General features: G+C 43.2%; 7 protein-coding genes and 1 long non-coding RNA gene across 8 annotated transcripts; 5 read left to right on the top strand and 3 right to left on the bottom strand.

Annotated features, from left to right (window-relative positions):
* Positions 1 to 31: 31 nt before the first annotated feature.
* LOC135351515 (actin-related protein 2/3 complex subunit 1A-A-like) lies at positions 32 to 3,128 on the bottom strand. Its single transcript, XM_064550520.1, has 9 exons — positions 2,883 to 3,128; positions 2,634 to 2,719; positions 2,504 to 2,569; positions 1,702 to 1,807; positions 1,575 to 1,644; positions 1,350 to 1,457; positions 969 to 1,175; positions 618 to 797; positions 32 to 359 (listed from the first exon to the last, which is right to left on the bottom strand). The coding sequence occupies exons 1-9, from the start codon at positions 2,947 to 2,949 to the stop codon at positions 143 to 145; spliced, it is 1,107 nt and encodes a 368-aa protein (XP_064406590.1). The 5' UTR covers positions 2,950 to 3,128; the 3' UTR covers positions 32 to 142.
* A 65-nt stretch (positions 3,129 to 3,193) lies between these two features.
* On the top strand, positions 3,194 to 4,664 carry LOC135351516 (ketimine reductase mu-crystallin-like). Its single transcript, XM_064550521.1, has 7 exons — positions 3,194 to 3,425; positions 3,538 to 3,691; positions 3,772 to 3,834; positions 3,883 to 4,174; positions 4,230 to 4,351; positions 4,399 to 4,498; positions 4,559 to 4,664. Exons 1-7 carry the CDS (start codon positions 3,256 to 3,258, stop codon positions 4,633 to 4,635), a joined length of 978 nt encoding a protein of 325 aa, XP_064406591.1. The 5' UTR covers positions 3,194 to 3,255; the 3' UTR covers positions 4,636 to 4,664.
* Positions 4,631 to 6,421, top strand: LOC135351517 (ketimine reductase mu-crystallin-like). The gene is made up of 8 exons (XM_064550522.1): positions 4,631 to 4,770; positions 4,868 to 5,038; positions 5,154 to 5,307; positions 5,364 to 5,426; positions 5,523 to 5,811; positions 5,916 to 6,037; positions 6,089 to 6,188; positions 6,245 to 6,421. Exons 2-8 carry the CDS (start codon positions 4,875 to 4,877, stop codon positions 6,319 to 6,321), a joined length of 969 nt encoding a protein of 322 aa, XP_064406592.1. The 5' UTR covers positions 4,631 to 4,770; positions 4,868 to 4,874; the 3' UTR covers positions 6,322 to 6,421.
* LOC135351519 (microtubule nucleation factor SSNA1-like) lies at positions 6,256 to 7,059 on the bottom strand. The gene is made up of 3 exons (XM_064550524.1): positions 6,924 to 7,059; positions 6,600 to 6,799; positions 6,256 to 6,472 (listed from the first exon to the last, which is right to left on the bottom strand). The coding sequence occupies exons 1-3, from the start codon at positions 7,036 to 7,038 to the stop codon at positions 6,359 to 6,361; spliced, it is 429 nt and encodes a 142-aa protein (XP_064406594.1). The 5' UTR covers positions 7,039 to 7,059; the 3' UTR covers positions 6,256 to 6,358.
* Positions 7,060 to 7,093: 34 nt separating this feature from the next.
* On the top strand, positions 7,094 to 9,907 carry LOC135351514 (uncharacterized). Its single transcript, XM_064550519.1, has 3 exons — positions 7,094 to 9,291; positions 9,342 to 9,390; positions 9,444 to 9,907. Exons 1-3 carry the CDS (start codon positions 7,195 to 7,197, stop codon positions 9,905 to 9,907), a joined length of 2,610 nt encoding a protein of 869 aa, XP_064406589.1. The 5' UTR covers positions 7,094 to 7,194.
* Positions 9,908 to 9,979: 72 nt separating this feature from the next.
* Positions 9,980 to 10,713, bottom strand: LOC135351520 (PHD finger-like domain-containing protein 5A). Its single transcript, XM_064550525.1, has 4 exons — positions 10,582 to 10,713; positions 10,496 to 10,519; positions 10,264 to 10,430; positions 9,980 to 10,160 (listed from the first exon to the last, which is right to left on the bottom strand). The coding sequence occupies exons 1-4, from the start codon at positions 10,631 to 10,633 to the stop codon at positions 10,071 to 10,073; spliced, it is 333 nt and encodes a 110-aa protein (XP_064406595.1). The 5' UTR covers positions 10,634 to 10,713; the 3' UTR covers positions 9,980 to 10,070.
* Positions 10,714 to 10,753: 40 nt separating this feature from the next.
* Positions 10,754 to 16,420, top strand: LOC135351512 (kinesin-2a-like). The gene is made up of 15 exons (XM_064550516.1): positions 10,754 to 10,935; positions 11,049 to 11,129; positions 11,211 to 11,415; positions 11,510 to 11,646; positions 11,845 to 12,060; positions 12,354 to 12,461; positions 12,704 to 12,964; positions 13,093 to 13,280; positions 13,514 to 14,102; positions 14,237 to 14,575; positions 14,782 to 14,830; positions 14,887 to 14,956; positions 15,005 to 15,798; positions 15,862 to 15,933; positions 16,287 to 16,420. Exons 1-15 carry the CDS (start codon positions 10,897 to 10,899, stop codon positions 16,331 to 16,333), a joined length of 3,195 nt encoding a protein of 1,064 aa, XP_064406586.1. The 5' UTR covers positions 10,754 to 10,896; the 3' UTR covers positions 16,334 to 16,420.
* A 342-nt stretch (positions 16,421 to 16,762) lies between these two features.
* On the top strand, positions 16,763 to 17,818 carry LOC135351511 (uncharacterized). The gene is made up of 4 exons (XR_010399459.1): positions 16,763 to 16,946; positions 17,059 to 17,174; positions 17,232 to 17,368; positions 17,473 to 17,818. It is a non-coding gene; the product is annotated as an uncharacterized LOC135351511 (long non-coding RNA).
* The last annotated feature ends 365 nt before the right edge of the window (positions 17,819 to 18,183 follow it).

The following is an 18,183-nucleotide window of genomic DNA, read 5'->3' as shown; positions in this document are numbered from 1 at the left end:
TGTAGCTTATTACATTGACGATCAATTTATTAATCAACAAAAGTTTTTGCACAAATTCATCAGTTGAAAAGTCACTACAACCAACCTACGCTAGCTATGCTCCTACTAACTGTCTCTGTCTCAGTTCAGTTCAGCCGTTTGCTCAAAACTTGATACCAGCAATCTGGGACTCAATGGACTTGCAGTTCCATATGACAAGTTTCCCATCCACACCAGTGGTAGAGAAAGCAGTGAGGCTGTCCCTAGGTCCCGTCATAGGGAAGATCTGAGTGATGGCATTCTGATGAGTGGACAGTACCGAGGTGTCTGCTGTTCCAGACTGAGCACGCTTGTCCAAGTCACGGAACTTGTCCATAGCACTGCACAGGGAGAGGAGAGCACATCATTAATTGGGGAAAACGAATTTTCTATTCACTAAAAATAATGCATTCTGAAATTGATACACTTAACATGGTATCACAAAAAACAGTAGCTAATCGATTGTAATTGTGGCCTACAAGAGACTCACTCTTATACGAGATATGCTTAATCTATAGATGCTCTATTACAATTCGGCAAGACAAAAAGTGACAATGCTCTCATAACAAAAGTATAAAATGCAATCGACCCCACCATACCTGACACGTCCAGCCTGTTTCTTCTCAGCAGCATCTAGTTTGTTGATGTAGGTGAGCTTGCCAGCGTCGTCATGACTCCAGAGGACAGGGTAATAGTCATAGCCGGCACACACCAGGCTGTTCTCATTCACCCAGAGAGAAGCAAGGTAGGGCAGGTTGTTGTGCTTCACTGTCACCACTCTGGAGGGGAGGGGGGTAATCCATAAACAAGCAAGAATAATAGATCATGTGAAATTCTTTTTCTTTGCAAAAACTATTGTACTAATCAGACCATTTCCCATCAAGCAAGCCTAGCACAGTATGCTATTGTCCCACTGCTGAGATAAGAATATAATTATGTGCTTCACTCACTGGTCCTCAGCTTTGTTGACGACAGAGATGCTCGAGTCATGACCCACCCAGGCCAGCTTGTTCCCCGAGGGAGAGAAGCACACACAATGGACCCAGCCACCACCACCGTTGGCATACTCGGCCATAATGGCTCCAAATGGCATCTTCTTGCCCCAGGGAGTGGGCTCAGGCTTCCCCTCAATCTCCTTCACATACGCCGAGAAAACTCTGTGTGTGTGTGGTGTGTGTGTGTGTGTGTGTGTGTGTGTGTGGGTGTGTGTGTGTGTGTAAAAGCGTAGTTGAATATTTCGGCCACTTCTGATTCTACAAAATGTGAATAGTTTTTTAAGGGTCCAGAGGCAGCCTGGATGAGACACTGTCACCTCAGTGTAGAGGACGTACCGTGCCTTGAAGTCACAGCTCCCTGCCGCCAGGAGGTAGTTGTTGGGATGCCAGTCCAGGCTGAGGACGGTGGAGCGGAGAGGCTTCTTGATGTGCTTACTCACCCACCTACACACAAACACACAGCATTAGCTATATACATGTCATACACACACATGAATATGAAACTGTCCAACACAAGGGGAAACCACCTAAACTACATAATAAGACTCAGCCAATATTCACCAATCATTCTCCTCCTCAAAGTAGCAGATGGAGATTAGGCGTGCGCTGCTTCCCACGGCAAACTTGTTCTCTGTACAAGAAAAACATAATTGTTATGAAGAAACACACAACACAGCACATTTCTTACCCTTTGGTGACCATTTGACAATGGTGGCTGCTCTGTTGATCCTCAGAATGACGAGGGATGGCTTCCATCCAGAGCTGTCAGGACTCCACACGTAAGCATTACGATCCTGGTGTGGAGATATACAGCATGGTGAGTGTGGAGATATACAGCATGGTGAGTGTGGAGATATACAGCATGGTGAGTGTGGAGATATACAGCATGGTGAGTGTGGAGATATACAGCATGGTGAGTGTGGAGATATACAGCATGGTGAGTGTGGAGATATACAGCATGGTGAGTGTGGAGATATACAGCATGGTGAGTGTGGAGATATACAGCATGGTGAGTGTGGAGATATACAGCATGGTGAGTGTGGAGATATACAGCATGGTGAGTGTGGAGATATACAGCATGGTGAGTGTGGAGATATACAGCATGGTGAGTGTGGAGATATACAGCATGGTGAGTGTGGAGATATACAGCATGATGAGTGTGGAGATATACAGCATGGTGAGTGTGGAGATATACAGCATGGTGAGTGTGGAGATATACAGCATGGTGAGTGTGGAGATATACAGCATGGTGAGTGTGGAGATATACAGCATGGTGAGTGTGGAGATATACAGCATGGTGAGTGTGGAGATATACAGCATGGTGAGTGTGGAGATATACAGCATGGTGAGTGTGGAGATATACAGCATGGTGAGTGTGGAGATATACAGCATGGTGAGTGTGGAGATATACAGCATGGTGAGTGTGGAGATATACAGCATGGTGAGGGCTTTTGTAATGATTATAAATAAAAGACTAACAGTTGACTTACGGCCGCACAGGTAACAAGCCTATTGCTCTCTGGGGCCCAGTCCATCCCAGTGACTCTCTGACCATGCTGTGCCGGGGGGGAGGGGTCACAGTGATACACACGTTTACATTAGAGCTAGAGGTGTGCCTACCTCTGTGAGGACGGACTCCACCTCCCACTTGGGCCCCTTCTTAGAGTAGATGTGGACCTCGTTGTTGTTAGGGGACATCGCAAACTCTGGGAGAGAGGAAACAGTGAAACAAGATACTGAAATACCATCATCTTTCCATTTTACAGTATTTACTTCGATTGAATACACGTACAGAAACTTTACACGAAGGAGATGATGACATACACTGTGGATTTGGTGCCTACAGTCATCTGAACACAATATACTCACTGGATCTGTCTCCATTCCAGCAATGGCAGGATACTGGGCCAAGGATTAGCTCATGGACCTCAGGCATTCTTTCTTTCTTCTCTTGGGTTAAGGTTATTGGAGCTGCGGTGATTGTAGATCAGTATTTGTGGCTATAACCCTGGACTCTGGTCAGTCTACAGGGCCAAACTTCTGTCGAGAAAAAAATAAATTGACTTCACTATATAGTACTAAAGAAAATGTAGACGGAAATGACCTTCTTGACCTTATTAGGAAATGACTGTAATTAGTATTCTCAATTTTCCCCAAACTGTCTCTTTATTAGAACAGGAGTGAATTGGTAAAGATCGTTAACTAATCAACTACATTTTAGACAAACCTAGACGGAGAGAGAATGTCTAGTCCTCCTCTGTACATCTCTGGGCCTGAGGTGCGTGGGTTGGTGAGCATGACAGATCTGATGGAGGCTATGAGACCTGCCTTCCAATGGTTCTCCACTGGGAGAGTAGTGCAACCTCTGAGGACAACAACACAATTCCAAGTCAATAATCAAGATCAAAATGGGTACGACAATCATTCCACAACCAGACGTGACCACACATTGCTTGTATATTGCTATCCAAATTTAGTTCAAATTTAGTCCGAGTACGTTCAATAAACTATTTGTCCTTCACAGACGTTTGCTGTCTATGGTTGCCTACAGCTCTGATGCAGAGAGTTTAGCTGTCAAGTTGCTCACATACTTTCCTGAGAATATGAGCATACACAATATTCAAAACCTTCAGGGCATTGTATTGCTGTTAGACTCCACCACTGGTTCCATGCGAGCGGTAGGTCATCTGCTACTATTAAGCCTTAATTTAAGGCACTATTAAACTATTTATTAGTATATAATTTTACAACTTGTTAGATGATTGATGGCGTTGTAGTGACAGATATAAGGACTGCTGCTGCATCTGCTTGTGCTATCAAGGTAATATTCCTATAGTGTATATATTTAATTTACCCTATATTCTTGCAGGTACTGACCTTGACTACTCCTCCCAAGACTCTGTGCATAGTAGGTAGTGGAGTTCAGGCCCGGAGTCACTTGGAGGCCCTCACTGAGACCATCTCCTACACCAGAGTCATTCTCTGGGGGAGAAACAGATCACATGCTGAGCAGTGTGTGAGGGAGGTGGGAGTTGAGGGGGTGGAGGTGTGTGACTCACTGGAGGAGGCCGTCAGAGATGCTGATGTCATAGTAACAGTTACCATGCCAAAAGAACCTGTCTTGTACGGGAAATGGTGTAAACCTGGAGCAGTCATTTGCAGTAAGAAATATCTTTATACTGTATGTGTTCTATAATGGCTGTATGTGCGTACTAGGTGTTGGAGCCAGCCGACCAGATCGTAGAGAGCTGGATGATGAACTGATGCACAACTCTGTTGTGATTGTGGATACGAGAGAGGGGGCCCTCAAGGAGTCAGGAGACATCATCATCCCTCAGGTATGGTTAAGATCACTGCCTAGTTACTTCAATCCCCACCATTACAGGCTGAGATCTATGCTGAGCTGGGTGAGATCATCGCAGGAACAAAGACACTACCAACAGTACCAGGGTGTGGCAAAAAGTTCATTGTCTTCAAGAGCGTAGGTGTGTAACTAATTCAAGTAATTGAATGAACACTGTTAACACGGGTATTCCCCCTCATAGGAATGGCTGTGGAGGATGTGGTCAGTGCCAAACTGATATATGACAAGTACATACAGAAAAGAGACAATAAACAATAACTTTTGTTTGTGTGTGTGTGCAATTAATATTCAAAGCCCAATTATGTCAATGATAAATGGGAGGGGCTCAACAATCAATTCCTAGATCCTTCCTTTGTTCATTGTGGAAGAATCCGACTTGTGGAGATAAATAAGGTATAGGCATAACTAATATAAGCATCCTACTAGCTGTACATACATGTGTGTATGTGTGTGTGTAGCTGTATCCACTGAAACTATTCCACACATGCAGAGAGAGAATGTCTAGTCCCGGTCCCCCTCTGTACATCTCTGGGCCTGAGGTGCGTGGGTTGGTGAGCATGACAGATCTGATGGAGGCTATGAGACCTGCCTTCCAATGGTTCTCCACTGGGAGAGTAGTGCAACCTCTGAGGACAACAACTAACGTACAAGATCATTCAGGGTACATAAAAAGTTGATTGAGGAAATTATTAATTTTTGTCTGTATATACTCATCAGCCTGAGGTTTTCAAGTTTACATTACAGGTTATTGATCGTCCCCTTCCCATATTGTGCAGGTGTCTGTTATCCATGCCTGGTTACTGCTCCTCTGTGGATAGCCTGGGTGTGAAGGTGCTCAGCTTCTATCCTGACAATATGAGCAATTGTGGTCTTCCAGCATTGCAAGGTGTGGTGCTTCTCTTCGACCCTAGGAATGGAGCTCTGAGTGCTGTAAGGAAATGCTTACCTAGATGTGTGTTATTGTGTGTGTGTCCGTTCCTCCACAGATAATGGATGGTGTTGTGGTCAGTGACATGAGGACTGCTGCAGCCACTGCCTGCGCCATCAAGGTGAGGGATTACGGACTACTGTGTTAACTGAATTGTCAATTAACGTTGTATGTTGTAAAGTTAAACACATCCCATAAAAATTAATTATCCCCACAGACTCTAACCAGTCGGCCTCCCAAGACTCTGTGCATAGTAGGTAGTGGAGTTCAGGCCCGGAGTCACTTGGAGGCCCTCACTGAGACCATCTCCTACACCAGAGTCATTCTCTGGGGCAGAAACAGATCACATGCTGAGCAGTGTGTGAGGGAGGTGGGAGTTGAGGGGGTGGAGGTGTGTGACTCACTGGAGGAGGCCGTCAGAGATGCTGATGTCATAGTAACAGTTACCATGCCAACGGAGCCTGTCTTGTACGGGAAATGGTGTAAATCTGGAGCAGTCATTTGCAGTCAGTACATCTTATATTCCTAATAGCAATTGTGGCATAAATTGATGTTGTAGATCTATATTAATTAAACACACGCATTCACTTCAGTCTGTGCCATGATGCAGGTATTGGAGCAGTGAAGCCAGATCGTAGAGAGCTAGATGATGAACTGATTCATAGCTCTGTTGTGATTGCGGATACGAGAGAGGGGGCCCTCAAGGAGTCAGGAGACATCATCATCCCTCAGGTATGGTTGAGATCACTGCCTAGTTACTTCAATCCCCATGCACCATTACAGGCTGAGATCTATGCTGAGCTGGGTGAGATCATCGCAGGAACAAAGACACTACCAACAGTACCAGGGTGTGGCAAAAAGTTCATTGTCTTCAAGAGCGTAGGTATGTTATTAACAGTATTGAATGAACATTGTAAACACGGGTATTCCCCCTCATAGGAATGGCTGTGGAGGATGTGGTCAGTGCCAAACTGATATACGACAAGTACATACAGAAAAGAGATAATAAACAATAACTTGCATTTAGAGTTTTTGTATTGAAACTAGCAGTTTCTATTTTGTGCTTTGTTTAGTTCTAGATCTTGGCATCTCAGAAGTTGATTTATCTTTCAACTGTGTTGATTCTTTCTTGAGTACTTGTAACAGCGATTGAGAACTCTCGAGAATCTGTATCATGTGTGTGTGTGTGTGTACAGTGGGCGCGTGTGGGTGGGTGGGTGTGTGGGTGTGTAAGCAAGCCGTCCCACAGAGAATAACTGAAATTGGCATACAGCTGTACATTACAACTACATACCTTTTTGTAAGCATTCTCCGTCTCTGAAATGGTCCTGTCATAATCGTTCCTCATAGCAATCTTCTGCGCTAATCCCTCGTTGATCTGAGCCAGCCTCTCAGTGAGAATACGAAGGTCATTTTGGACTCTTTGTTTCTCCTCCTCCTCTACCAAGATCTGCTTCTGTAGCTCGTCACGCTTGGAGCAGAGGTCCTCTATACCTGGGGCATGGGACGTACATGTGGGCATGGTGGGTGGGGGTGGGGGGGGGGGGGTGAATGGTGGAGAAGAGTTCTATAGAGAGCTAGACTGATTAGAGAGCTAATGATTATATAGACTTCTTACATTTGATGAGCTCGTTGTTGTATCCTTGCAGGGCTGCTCCTTGTTGAGACATGGCTATACTAAGTGACAGGTGCTTCACAGGTTTTATCAGGGCCCACAGATCAAAGATGCCCATTCAGCAATAAGACAAAGAGGGGTGGGGCTGCTATTAGATGCTGCGGTTGCTTGTTTACTGTTTACAATAGCTCTCACAAAACATATGAATGCAATTGGCTTATGATTCAATTTGCAAGCTACAAGGTATTACTTGCTGTAGGACACAGTAGTCTCTATGTCCAGCTCACCAAGACTGTGTAGAGAGTTGGGAGAAAGTTCCCCCACATCACCAAACAAGAAGTTGCAGCGCTCAGTTCGTAACCAGACATCTCCTGGTCTCAAGAACAACCCTCCATTGAGACTGCGTCATATTGATTTGACAGCCCCCAACACAATTTATGACATCTTCATTCAATGTGGAGCACAAACTAGCTACATCAATCATCTGGACATCAGCTACAGCATTACAGAAAGCACCACACTAAAGATCCTTTGCACTGGCTTAACTCAATTACACACACTGATTGCTGTGGAGTGTGGCCTGTCACATATTGCAGAGGACACTCCATGGCCGTCCTGCTTACGAAGTATTGACCTCTCAAGAAATCAATTGAATAGTCTCCCACTCAATTTGTGTGAATTACTCGAATTAACAGAGCTGAATCTTTCTGGAAATGCAATCACTGAGCTCAATCCATCGCTGCTAGCTCTCCCCAAACTTACAAAAATTCGCCTGCTGAATAATCCAATCCGGAATGTACCTAAGAATATCTGTAGGGACGGTATAAAAGGATTGCGTCAATTCTTCAAAGTAACTCCACGATCTATCCCAAATCTTGATAAGAAACACCCTGACTTTAGGAGATATGCACTGCACAACCAGGCATCAACTGACAGTGGGTACGAGTCTCGGCAAAGAAGTAGCAGTCAATGCAGTGCTAGTTCATTCAGTGATATAGACTCAGTTGGTTCTGTGGAGGAAGAGTGGCCACTGTTTGGACATGGTTGTCTACCTGCTGGCTATTCTGAAGCTGTTCAGCTGTCCAATTTGTGCCAGGTATACCTCCCCGATGGATGCGATTTCGAAATTACGATAGACACTGTCAAAGATTTGTCTCTTTATCCTAAAGTTTCATCTAATGAGCTCCTGATATCACCAGTAGTAAGAATTTCCCCTCATGGAATCAAGTTTCCTCAAGACAAGTCTGCAATCATAGTTCTCAGTCATTGCACTAAGCCAATGGACACTGCTCAGCAACAACGCATTGTGCCTCTCTGTAGTGATACAGGGATGAATCTTTATCCAAACTGGACTGAACTATCTTTGTCTGAAACACCTAAAATGTTCAAGGACTGTGTAATGTTTACCACCACACACTTCAGCTTGTTTGCAGTTCTCGCTTCAATACCTTATCCCTCGAAATCTATTGTCGCTTTGCCCAACGAATACAATCTTCTCGAAATACAAGAAATCGAAGGCCTCAGAATTGAATTCCTTCCAAATAGTGTAGCCTCACCTACAAGGGTCGATGCAACAGTTTACTATACTGATCCACCCTATGCTATAGCAAACTCAGAGCTTAGTCCAGCTACAGCATGCCTTGGTGTGGAACCACACGGTCTACTGTTCAACCGTCCAGTAAGAGTATCAGTACCTGTTCCACACTTCAGAGAAATCAAGCAACTATTTCCTGCTGCCAGTATACAGCTTTACCATGCTCCACACAACAACACTGGTAATGGACAGTTGAAATGGAAGCTTGCTGAAAATCAATACTACGAAATTACTGCAGTGAATGGAGTAACTGTCATTTTATTTAAGACAGCTCACTTCAGCTTGTATAATTTTGTTTGGAACGTTAGTGTAGAAACTTTGCAAAAGTTTGGCCTGGGAGCATCGTACGTTTACAAGCATCTTACTGGCCGTGCAAGATCCTTATCAGTCAAATGGCAAGCATTCATGACCCCTCCTCTAAGAGACTTATCTTTTGGACTGGCTGTGTGTGTGTATAAATTTGGCGAGCCTTTGAAAAGATTGAGCAACTATCCATGGCTAGTCGGTGAAGACTCGAAAGGTGTTTCCTTACAAGTTGGTGAGCTAGGAATAAATATACAAGGTAATTTTACAGCAAATCAGGAGGTGGGTGAAAGTCTTGATCGTACAACTGTAGTTGACTTCACTGGAGAGGACTTTGCTGTTCGATTCGATTTTGCGCTAAAACTAAGCGATCAATTACGTCTTCCAATGGAAGATGGCCAATTTTTAGGGAAGCTGAAGTTCAGTCAGATGAATGGTGATCGGAAAAACTTGGCAAGCTACAATTTGCATAAGGTAAATTTTATTATCTGTATTTATTTTTATATTTATTTTATTGGCTACAGCCTTTTCTCACTGATACAGTACAGAGGAGTACAAATGAATTTCAACCAGGTAATTCAATTTGATGGTTATACATGTACACTTCTCATTCATGTTTCCTGCAGATCTTACACCACCTTCGACCCCAGAGGCCGATGTTCAAATGTTCAATACATATTCTAATCCGATACCAAATACAGCACAACCAGCATTCTTGAATCGAAAGCACAAGAGGCAAGACTCTACCGATTCAATTATCTCAGAAACTGTGTCTGTTCGGTCGAAAAGAAGATTGTTCCTTCGAGATGGCGATATCAATGATCAAACTCTCCTAGATATTTCTCAGGCAGCTTGCTCGAAGTATATGGATCTAGGAATACGCCTTGGTCTATCCTATAATGTAATACAGAGTACAATTGGTGGAGTGGGTTCGAGCAAGCCTGAACATCTAAAGATGTTGTATGTGCTGCAAGAGTGGAAGGGGAGGGCAGCAAACAAGTTTACATTTGATGTTTTATCTGAAGCTCTAGAAGACGTTGGACTGGCCAGTGTGGCACATAACTTTTGCTATGCAGATCACAATTATTGAAATTTGTGTACAATTTTCTTGTATGCTTTGTGCATGTACCATGTATAATTTTGCATAAGTATGTCACCTTCATTTGGGCAAAGATCGACAGAATAATAAATCATTAGTACAAAGTCAGATAATAGAATATCAAGAGGAACATGCTAAGTGTGTTCTTAGACAGTTATCTTTTCTTGAAACCGTACTTCTTTCTCTCATAAAACAGATCAGTCTTTGAACTTCCTAGATTGACAATCTTTGGGCATCCATCACGCTGGGAGGGAGAACACATGATTAGACCCACACAACAGTGCCCTCCTCACAGACAACTATCACTCCTCACAGACAACTATCACACACAACAGTGCCCTCCTCACATCTTTCTCACAGATAGTACACTCCTTGCAGTAGTAGGCGTCCGACACTCCAGGCCCTCCACAGATGGTACATCTTCCCTGATATGAGCCATAGTTGCATTCATCACAGATCCTCACTAGAGTACACGGGCGCACGTACGAGTCACACACTACACACTTGCCGTCACCTATGGCAACGCACAAACAATCTTAATAATTCACCACTGGTATAATCATTTTTTAGCGGACTCACACTTTTCACATAAACGGCCAATGGCTGAAAGGAAAGAAGAAAGCAGTATATATAACGCTCTACACATAGCTCTACACTTGTCTTACCTACTCCAGGTTGTTTTCTGCACATGATCAAGTCAGGATGATGCTTTGCCATAGTGCAGTGTGGTAAAGGTTTCACTTCTTCTCGATCTCTTCGACGTTTTCTTTGGGTACAAAGGTTAAGTGCCCATCTGCGCTGCGTGGGTGGCTGCCATGTCAACCTTGTACAACCCCCAGCGTCGACCTCGTACACTGTACAAGCACTTGTACTTTTACAAGCAATCAACAAGTTTTTCACAAGTCACTCGATCTATCACAGTGCAGCACAGAGATGCCCTATTCGACTCTGTCATGACCTGTGATCTACAGTAGGGAATAATGAAGCCAACACCAACACACCACCAGGAGCCATTGATGGTAATAAAGAGTAGAGTAATGCAATGATCATAACTCAGTGCAGTACACCGCCTGCCTATAATTATAATCAACTGACACTGCATTGTAGTATCAAGCTATCTATTTTCTTGTAGGTGGCTCTGCGTGTTCGTCCAATGAACTCATCAGAAAACAAGGCTGGAGCGAAGCAAATTGCATTCGCTGTGGACAAACATGTAAGTGAAGTCACTGTATATATTTTATATTAAATGTGATATTAAAGTGTGAGTGTATTACTGCAAGCTCTGTACCTGCAGCTTGTTGTTCTGATGGATCCAAACGATGACAATGATGATATATTGAGAGCCAACAGATCACGCGAGAAGAAGTATATATTTGACCAAACTTTCAATCAACATTCAACTCAGAGCGATATCTACGATGCCACAGTGAAGGCTAAGAGCATGGTAGAGCGTGTGCTGAATGGATATAACTGCACTGTGTTTGCATATGGTGCTACTGGTAAGTATGTCAACTGTTGGCATGTATTAAGCTGTTGGTGTAATTTACACTAACTGCATGATTAGTCAAACTTGATAGAGCTATAATGTTACAGGTGCTGGGAAGACACACACAATGTTAGGTACAGTCAGAGAGCCTGGTATAATGATGCTCACTCTCAATGACCTCTACACAAAGATAGAGGAGACAAAGGACGAGATGACGTACAGAGTATCAATGGCCTACGTTGAGGTACTGAGTTTTCTGCAATGCCCATTGAAGTTGCAACTTCACAACATACCTCACATTATCTAGTTAATTTGACTGTTTGTTCCTTTTGTTAGGAGTATACTTTATAGGTACTGTGGAACTGGTATTGATGCTGACTTTCATATTAATTTTAGTGAGGTCTTATAATTATTTATGACGTATCAATCTCTGTTTGTCCAGATTTATAATGAAACAGTACGAGACCTACTGAAGGGTGGTCAGGTATTGGACCTGCGTGATGACAGCAAGGGGGAAGTCACTATCAGTGGACTATTGGACCTTGAGACCCACTCCACCTCTGATATCATGGCACTACTCAGCCGGGGTAACCAGCTCAGGACAAGTGAACCCACTGCCGCTAATAACACATCCTCTCGTTCTCATGCACTGCTCAAGGTAGGCTGGTAGAGTGAAGTGAAGTGAAGTGGGTGGAGTGGGTGGAGTGGGTGGCAAGTTCCTGTGTATTAGTGAGTCAAAAACACACTTTCATGTCCGTAACAAGTAGCTATTGTACCTTTGATGTATGATAACCACCTTTGATTAACACTAATGTGCCCAGACGAATAATAATATAGGTTTATGTACTTTCCATGAACAATAAATACTTGTAATTAGTTGTGTACAATTGTTGTATTAAATAAGAGGATACGTGTAAAACAGTGTGTGTGTGTGTCGGCCCATGCATGCAGGTGTCTGTTGAACAGAGGAGCAAGACAATGAATGTGAAGCAAGAGGTGAAGAGCAGTGTACTGTTCATGGTAGACCTGGCTGGCTCAGAGAGAGCTGCAGTCACTCAGGTACAATATGAGTGAACTCTAGGATATTTGTAATAGGTGTGGTTTGTACAGCGTTATGTGAATACCAGTAGGAAATTTATCACCGTGGTGACGGGACAACAACTATAGGCAATGTATGAATATAATTACACAGTTTACTATGTGCCAAATAAGCCTCACTATTAGTTCCAATAATATTCATGTTGTGTTGTTCTAAGGTTGTGCATGCAAGGCGTTATGTCCACTCCCTCTCCCCCTCATAGAATCGTGGCATGCGTATGATAGAGGGTGCCCACATCAACCGCTCACTGCTGGCCCTGGCTAACTGTATCAACGCTCTCACTACTGGCCACAGTCACTTTGTCAATTATCGAGACTCTAAACTCACTCGACTGCTCAAAGAAGCTTTGGGTGGGAACTGTATGACAGTCATGATTGCACACATTAGTCCTTCCTCTACCTTGTTTGAGGAGTCTAGGAACACCTTGGTCTACGCTGAGAGAACCAAGAGAATCAAGAATAAGGTAGAATACAGCCATAACGGTTGTTTTGATACTATTAGCTATTTTTAGTGTGAATTGTATCAATATAGTACAATGTGTAAGTGTAATTAAATAACTGACATGCGTGCTATCTGCATGCACCTATGCAGACCCGTCAGAACATAGTGGATGTCAACTATCATGTGACTGAGTATAAGCATATGATAGACAGTCTCAACCTTCAAGTGAAGACCTTGCAGAGGGAGCTCACTAGACCACACCCCCTCTCACACGACCCCAAGGTCACTGCATTATACCAGCAGCTCAAAACTTGCTCTCAGGAGGAGAAGGAAATGAGGTATAGTACTGCATGTGTGCATTCTACATGTGTGCATTCTACATGTTTTACTGAACAACATGTTATTGCACAGAATTGTGATGAGCCATAACTTAGTTTTTCTTCAAAAATGACTCCAAAATTAATCTTATATTTTAGCCTGCCATCTGATAGGGCTCACTTTAGGCTATCAAAAAATCATATTGATTTGGACCATTCAATAATTAGACAGTGTCTAAACTTCTTCCATGCAGGAAAGAGGTTCTGTTTCTTGAATACCATCTCCTTCAAAATGCTGTAGAGTATCAGAAACACTTGGCCTCCACCAAAGAGTGGGAGCAAAGACGCCTCTCTATGTCCAACCTCCCCACTTCCCTGTCAACCATTGAACTATCCACTACTGCCAGCAGCCAAGAACACAAAGACACTAATACGGAAGAGGCACATAAACCGAGGGAGATGGAAATTTCTACGGAGGAACAGTTTAGCGATGCGTACGTTGAGAGCTCTGGGCCAACATCACGTAACGAGCAAAGTGAACCATTATATTCAAGACCTAGCTCTGCTGAGGACAATAATGTCAAGTCACCCGTAAAGTCAAAATCACCGTTATTTCTACCGCCACTTAGACCAAACGTAGTTGCCGTGGAAGAGATTATCACACCCCCTGACTCTGGTCCTTGTACAGAGGTGCCTGCTGCTGAGATGGAGCCAGAGTGGGTGTCCAGAGCACGAGAGGAAATGGCAGTACTGATGGCAGACAAGCAACGTATGGAGGACGAGCATCACAAGCTGCAGAAGAAGCATGAACAGAGCATGGTCAAGATGACAAGAGTGAAACAGGTGCGATTTAGTTAGGTGTGTATAGTTTTGTGAATGTGCTGCATGCATGTAATAGTTTATTCATAGGTTATAATTATAGGCTGTATTGGATTGCTCTCAGAGCTATACATTATCCAGAGCTATACATTATGCAGACCATCTCCAACTACCCTGGTCTCCAGCCATCTCTTAAGCTGATGGATATCCTCTCTCAGTCCTGTCAATCTGATGCCAGTGCAGTGGATCATAGTGTAGCTGCTTCCCTAATGAGTATTCAACTTGGTCATCACGAGTCACTCATCCAACAGCTGCTAACCCACAGCTCTGCTCTGCTGGAGGTAGTGGGGGCGTTACATACAGCTATAGGGGAAAGGGGTGTGGCACTTCCAGAGGACGTGGGATCAAAGGTCAAGGAGTTAGGTGATAGACAGAGGGAGTTAAGAGCACAAGTACAGGCCGAGCAACAGATGCCACTCATCAGCAGGAAGATGGAGGTACGTGTACAGTGTGTGTATGTGTACATGTATATGTTGTAGAGCTGGCACTTTTCACTCTGCCTGTACTTATGGGATACTATGAGTTTGTAAACCAACCACTGCACTCCTAAGGGAAAAACATGCACAACCCAAACAACTTTTGTACAATGTGTTGGGAATGTAGCAAATGCATCAATCAGTTTCCCCTTTACTTCCTTATATAGATTCCATATCTTGCCAAGATGTCTGCTAAACTGTACAGCTCAGTCACAGGTAACACATGTTCAACTTAAGAAATATTGTCACATCCCATAATTGATGATCTCCAGGCTCCAAGTCCAACCACCTCCTTGTTGACGAGAGCATACCTGACGACACTGACCCTGTAGTCTCACTGAGGTAATTATCATGATTATTAGATTGTCATAATTATTTCCTCCATTGCAGTAATGCACAGATACTCTCCACTCAGCCGTCCCTCCAATCTCCAATTATAGACAGTCTTCCAATATTACCCTCCCTCTCGACCCTAGCTTCGATGTCTCAATTGATCCCATCCTTCCTTCAGCTCAGTAGCTCATCTCTGGTCCACCATGTCAGGCGATTATCCCTCCCCATTAGTATCGAGACACCACTTGCCACCAGTTCACTAGCTACAGACAACAAGAGGAACTCTATTGGAGTTACTAAACCTCTCTCTGATTCTTCACTCCATCACATTCTACAAGCGGCCAAAGCAAAGAGAAATGACGGCAAAGCTTCGGTTGTTGCTATAAACAATATTCCCCCTAGACTAGTGCTGAACAGAGTAGTGCCATTATCCAACGCTGCGTCCATTCCCACACGTTCTACGGCTAAGAGGAAGTATACAGTCCACACATCAATATCACGCGATGGGAAGGGCCCCTCTTGTGGTATACAGCAATCAACAACACTCAGGAATAAATTCTCTGGCACTAAGTTGATGATGAAAAAACTACCCATGGATCAATTGGTGACTGTAATGCAATCAAAGCGTAAATCCGATGTGGGTGTCAAAGAACATACATTTAGAATACCACGAACAAGTAGACATAAACTCAAGCCCATGTCCACAAGAAAACCATCTCAACCTAAAATCACAGGCTCTTTGTCGGATGAATCGCTGACTCTGCTTCAGTCCAATAAGAAATTGCCTCAAGTGTCCCAACCAAACAATGGTAGAATGTACAGGAAACCACTACCACTTCCCACACATAAGGGTATGCTATTTATCGTCTGAAATTGTAATTACATGAGTGTACCGTACTCTCCCACCATTGCAGTGTTGCTAGGTGGAAAGTTTACCAACTCTCCCTATTGTTCACCAGTGAGAGCTGCCATTCACAATCACCATGGTGAGCTGCTTCATGTGTGACCTATCCCATCTGGTCTAAACCATGCAGTTTTTGCAAACAACTCCCAGACAATGAACATGCAATATAATTATAGGCAGCAATAATTATTAGGTACACTCATTTTGGGGGGGGGGGGCTAATATATTTCAGTGAAGTATAACAATGTTAATAACAATGTTATGACAATCATTAGTAATTATTATGAAGGTCAACCTCAACACAAATAGACCTGTATATATAGCCATCCACTATTAATCTCTGGCCGTGTTAGGAACACCGTTAATGGTAATCATTATTACACGCATGCATGCACACACACTCACACACACACACACACACACACACACATGCAGGATTACCCAATAAAAGTCAAGAAAACAGAAAGAACGCTTGGAAATAAATAATGTCTTAATTGTTTGTGTATAAAATGCTTTTAAGTTTGTATTAATTAAGTTTGTATTAATGCATTAATGTTTTTCGCTAATTAGTTCTGAATACCGTACAGCGTGTAATTTTCGTGGGGCAAAATATTCGTGGTTTTCGTGGTTGGAGGTCTGACCACGAATATTTTACCCACGAATGAAGCGACCTTTACCTGCAGTGCAAGCAGTAACCACGAAAATATTACCCAGGAAAAGTCTCAATATTGCTGAACCACGAATATTTTGTCCCCCGAAAATTACCCGCTATACGGTATCCTCATGGGACTGGGTGTCCCAGACATAAAAGGTGTTAAATAAAATCAGTGGCCTTCATACAGACCCTGCACGCATGTGCATAATGGATGCTATTTATAGCTCTGACCTCTGGTCAGGAATCATAATAAAGTTTAGAAGCAAATTGCAAAGAAGCGAATTGCAATGAAGGTGATTGGAATTGTTCTTGTCCTGTGCTTGGCAGGTGCTATGGGTCAGACTACTGAGGCTCCATCCCAGTTCAATTGTTACTTGGACAGTATATTCGATCCTGACTTTCCAGCGGCCTGTGCACAGGAATTCAGTAATTCCCTCCCAGTAAGTCACACTGCATAGCTAGCATAACCTTCTGCTGTGGTGCTTAGAAACTAACATTATCATGCATATAGGCCTATAGTTAACTTTGACCCATTTCCCACCATGCATGCAGAGCAATGGTGATTCAGTCAATGTTGAAGCCCTTCAAAGGTTTTGCTCAGACGGTTGTGGTGCTCAATTTAACACTTTTCTGATGGATAAAATGCCAGTCACCAGTAATTCTGGGAAGTAAGTTGTTGCATTATTGTGTTTGCAAATTGCTAACAAATTGCTAATGCTATTCAGTATGCTCTATGGATGATGATGGATTCTGCGTTGGTCGAAACCAAACTGTGTTGTACCAAAATATTGCCACAGCCATTGCAGAGCCGTGCCTGAATACCAATTGTTCTGATGCTACATGCAACTCAGCTGTGCAAGATGTACGTAGCATGAGTGTGTTCAGGAGCACATGACAGAAATGTGCTCCTTGTGTGTTGTCTATACTGTTTTGACAAATCTTGTGTACCTATATTCACTGGTGCAGATATCGTGCTGTCTCGATGGGCTGGCAATAGTCACTGAGTTTATTGGTTTCAACTTGAACACTATAGTGTTGCCCTCAGGATGCATGGCTCCAGCGTGTGATACTACAGTGGGAGGAGCTGCCCTGATCATTGCCATGCCTCTGGCCATTGTGATGTCACTGTTGCTAGCACTGGTTGCTGTCCTGTAGAACTGTATAGTTGTAGCATGGAAAACTATGAAGAACAATAGCTATAGAACCGGTGAACGTTTAACGGTTAGGTAGACTATTGGAAGTGTAGTTGTTCTTTTGTGACGTTGAATTTCTCTAGCTCTGTAAACATATAATTATACTATAACACATATAATAGTGACTAAGCAATAAGGCCACTCCAAGTGATACTCTGGTTTCTGGTCCACCGCCCACATAAGATTTTATTCTATCTCATTATTGGATTTCGATCCATTATTTCTACTACACATGCGCATAATGGTCCATGCAGTACAAAATAGTGTGATAATGATATTCATTTGCAAAATAATGAGATTCATAAGGTGAAATTGATAATGAGAAAAGCCGCCCGCAATTAGAAAAACTTCAGGACCAGAAACCAGAGTATCACTTGGAGTGGCCTAAACAAGCAAGAGCTATACATATACAGTTCAGACATCACGCATAGATACTATAAATTATAGCCTAGGAGATCGAGGCTAGCGTATAAGATGTGCATGT

The sequence above is a fragment of the Halichondria panicea genome, chromosome 17 (genome assembly GCF_963675165.1).
Source record: "Halichondria panicea chromosome 17, odHalPani1.1, whole genome shotgun sequence".
Lineage (NCBI taxonomy): Eukaryota > Metazoa > Porifera > Demospongiae > Suberitida > Halichondriidae > Halichondria > Halichondria panicea.
This window is presented reverse-complemented; position numbering and strand designations above follow the sequence as displayed.

Coding starts and splice junctions, on each gene's coding strand:
- LOC135351514 (XM_064550519.1), top strand. CDS start 7,195: ATGTCCAGCTCACCAAGACTGTGTAGAGAGTTGGGAGAAAGTTCCCCC. Junction 9,292..9,341: donor CAAGCTACAATTTGCATAAG/GTAAATTTTATT, acceptor TATTGGCTACAG/CCTTTTCTCACTGATACAGT. Junction 9,391..9,443: donor TACAAATGAATTTCAACCAG/GTAATTCAATTT, acceptor TGTTTCCTGCAG/ATCTTACACCACCTTCGACC.
- LOC135351519 (XM_064550524.1), bottom strand. CDS start 7,038: ATGGGCATCTTTGATCTGTGGGCCCTGATAAAACCTGTGAAGCACCTG. Junction 6,800..6,923: donor CAACAACGAGCTCATCAAAT/GTAAGAAGTCTA, acceptor CCCATGCCCCAG/GTATAGAGGACCTCTGCTCC. Junction 6,473..6,599: donor CGGAGAATGCTTACAAAAAG/GTATGTAGTTGT, acceptor CACATGATACAG/ATTCTCGAGAGTTCTCAATC.
- LOC135351517 (XM_064550522.1), top strand. CDS start 4,875: ATGTCTAGTCCCGGTCCCCCTCTGTACATCTCTGGGCCTGAGGTGCGT. Junction 6,038..6,088: donor GAGACATCATCATCCCTCAG/GTATGGTTGAGA, acceptor GCACCATTACAG/GCTGAGATCTATGCTGAGCT. Junction 6,189..6,244: donor CATTGTCTTCAAGAGCGTAG/GTATGTTATTAA, acceptor TCCCCCTCATAG/GAATGGCTGTGGAGGATGTG.
- LOC135351520 (XM_064550525.1), bottom strand. CDS start 10,633: ATGGCAAAGCATCATCCTGACTTGATCATGTGCAGAAAACAACCTGGA. Junction 10,431..10,495: donor TGGCCGTTTATGTGAAAAGT/GTGAGTCCGCTA, acceptor GCGTTGCCATAG/GTGACGGCAAGTGTGTAGTG. Junction 10,161..10,263: donor GTACTATCTGTGAGAAAGAT/GTGAGGAGGGCA, acceptor TCTCCCTCCCAG/CGTGATGGATGCCCAAAGAT.
- LOC135351515 (XM_064550520.1), bottom strand. CDS start 2,949: ATGCCTGAGGTCCATGAGCTAATCCTTGGCCCAGTATCCTGCCATTGC. Junction 1,645..1,701: donor TGTCAAATGGTCACCAAAGG/GTAAGAAATGTG, acceptor TTTCTTGTACAG/AGAACAAGTTTGCCGTGGGA. Junction 1,176..1,349: donor AGCTGTGACTTCAAGGCACG/GTACGTCCTCTA, acceptor ACACACACACAG/AGTTTTCTCGGCGTATGTGA.
- LOC135351512 (XM_064550516.1), top strand. CDS start 10,897: ATGAAGCCAACACCAACACACCACCAGGAGCCATTGATG. Junction 11,647..11,844: donor TATCAATGGCCTACGTTGAG/GTACTGAGTTTT, acceptor CTGTTTGTCCAG/ATTTATAATGAAACAGTACG. Junction 15,934..16,286: donor TGCCATTCACAATCACCATG/GTGAGCTGCTTC, acceptor ACACACATGCAG/GATTACCCAATAAAAGTCAA.
- LOC135351516 (XM_064550521.1), top strand. CDS start 3,256: ATGTCTAGTCCTCCTCTGTACATCTCTGGGCCTGAGGTGCGTGGGTTG. Junction 3,426..3,537: donor AATAATCAAGATCAAAATGG/GTACGACAATCA, acceptor TGTCCTTCACAG/ACGTTTGCTGTCTATGGTTG. Junction 3,692..3,771: donor CCACTGGTTCCATGCGAGCG/GTAGGTCATCTG, acceptor ACAACTTGTTAG/ATGATTGATGGCGTTGTAGT.